General features: G+C 40.1%; 1 protein-coding gene across 1 annotated transcript; it reads right to left on the reverse strand.

The window, feature by feature from the left end:
* Nucleotides 1-373: 373 nt before the first annotated feature.
* LOC311173651 (acyl-CoA-binding protein-like) lies at nt 374-697 on the reverse strand (the record flags this gene model as incomplete). Its single annotated transcript, XM_084237760.1, has 1 exon — nt 374-697. One exon carries the CDS (start codon nt 695-697, stop codon nt 374-376), a length of 324 nt encoding a protein of 107 aa, XP_084093886.1.
* Between the last annotated feature and the right edge of the window lie 1,737 nt (nt 698-2,434).

Consider the following 2,434-nt stretch of genomic DNA (forward strand, 5'->3'; position numbering starts at 1 on the left):
GAACTGAACAATATAACAAATAAACTTGTGTGTATATGAGTGTGTGTGTGTTTACATGCTCAAGAGGACACATGCATTCATGTATATGGATGTAAGACCCTTCCATGAACTGTCCCAAAGTGGTAAATCTCTAAAGACGGAATGATTAGTGATTACCTATGGCTGCTCCTGAAAGTAGGGAGTGACTACAAAAGGTAAATAGACATGAGGTAGGCGTGAGGAATCTTTTTTTTTTTTTTAAGTAACAAATGCACTTTTAATCGACTTACAGATAAAAGCTACTTAAAAGTCTATGACCACTTCAGTCCCTAATCTGTTAGAACTGTATCCTGGCCAGTCTTGAGGAACTGTGTTAACAGGTATTTTCATTATTTCACGTTGCCCACAGTAATAGAAAAGCAAGGCATTGTGACTGGCAGCCCAATCCAATCCCTAATATTCCATATTTTTTCTTTCGTTCTTCTACTTTGGTGATGTAAGCTTTCAGAGCATTGTCCTGGGAAGTCCCTTTCAGCCCATTCCAGCCATCCCACCTGGCTTTGCCTTTGAAGTCCATCATTCCAGGCCGTTCTGTATTTACCTTACCCACAGTTGCTTGTTTGTAGTGGCTAAAGATGAACAGCATCTCTCCATCTGTTGGCTTGGTCTTGAGGTTCTTAACTTCCTCAGCTGCTTTGTCAAACTCAGCCTGAGACATGCCAGCTGGATTGCAAAATTCCAGGAAACCTATGGAGGAGGTGAAAAGCAGAAAACAGGTTTAAAGTAAAGGCGACTGGCAGCACGGGCATGAGGAATCTTTTGGAGGTGATGACTACACAGCTCTGTAAATTTACTAAAAATCAGTAAGTTGTAAACTTAGAAGAAATAATAGTGCTTTCACAATTGACTATCCATCTGAAAGAAAAGTTCACTTCATCTTCTATCAGTAAGAACAAATCTAGCAACCTAAACTTTATGCCAGGAGTAGAGGAGGGTCCATCCTGGTGGCGCAGGAGTTAAAGTTTCAGTGCTATCAAGTTGTCACCAGCCACTGGGGCATGAGTTTGATCCCTGGCCAGGGAGCTAACTTTCATGGTGCAGCAGACATCTCCTGTTTTGCCAGTCGCTTCCCTCATAGTGTATTTCAGTAGATCTGCCTGTTCTGCTCCTCACTCTGTGTCTGGTGAATCCTCTTACCCCCCGCACTCTGGCCTACATCCCAGTTCTTGTATGCATAAATAAATAAAAAGAGTAAGGAGACCTTAAGATAGGAATCTTAACACCTGCACCCCTATGTTTATAGCAGCACTGTTTACAATAGCTAAGCTTTGGAAACAACCCAAATGCCCAAAAATAGATGACTGGATCAAGAAGATGTGGTACATATATACCATGGAATATTACTCAGCATTCAAAAAAGATAAACACATGCAATTTGCAGCAACATGGATGGCGCTGGAAGGGATCATGCTCAGCGAAATAAGCCAAAAAGAAAAAGAAAAATACCGGATGGTCTCACTCATAGCAGGAATCTAGAAAACTTAAATAAGGGACCAGGAAAAAGAATAACTATAAGAAAGTGAAAATCAAAATAAAAAAACTATGAACCAGAGACACTTTTAGGGGGGCGGGGGCGGGAGGGAAGGGATTGGGGTCAGAATGGGGGGGCTGCAATTGTATGGGGAATATAACAATAAAATTTATTAAAAAAAAAAGATAGGAATCTTAGAAGCTATTAAAAAAACTTATTTGACTATTTAAAATTTAAACCATTTGTATGTCCGAAGATGACATAAACAAAGGCAATAGTCAAATGATGGATTTGGAAAAAAAAAATTGCAACACAAATGACAGTTACAAGGCTAATCTATAATGTATGAAGAGCTCCTACACATCGACAAAAAGCGATAATCCAGTTTAAAAAATGGATGAGAGATGAGCAATACATAAATAAGGAAATAAAATGACCCCCAAGCATGCAACTACTAAAACCCATTAGTAGTTATGGAAATAGGGGTCTCCCTGGTGGCACAAGGGGTTGAGATGCAACCTATGAAGCTGTCCACAGTCTCTGCAGCATGAGTTCGATCCGCCGGCTGGGAAGAAACCCACATGGTGCAGCAGACCTCTCCTGTTGTGCCCGCTGCTCCCCTCAGCAGTGTACTTCAGTCAATCTGCCTGTTCTGTTCCCCACTCTGTCTCTGGTGAATCCTCTCACCTCCCACATCTCTGGCCTGTACCCCAGCTCTTGTATGCATAAATTAATAAATCTTTGAAAAAAATAAAGTATTTATGGAAATACAATGAATAAAAATAAGATTGAACTTTACATCTATCAGAATCTCAAAAATTTAAAGAGTAATAGTATCCACCATGAGGTAGCATATAGAATTATCCTTAACTGCTGTGTAGGCTTTTTAGAAAGCAATTTGGTACTATCCATTAAAAGCATACC

Source organism: Talpa europaea, assembly GCF_964194135.1.
Source record: "Talpa europaea genome assembly, chromosome: 7".
Classification (NCBI taxonomy): Eukaryota; Metazoa; Chordata; class Mammalia; order Eulipotyphla; family Talpidae; genus Talpa; species Talpa europaea.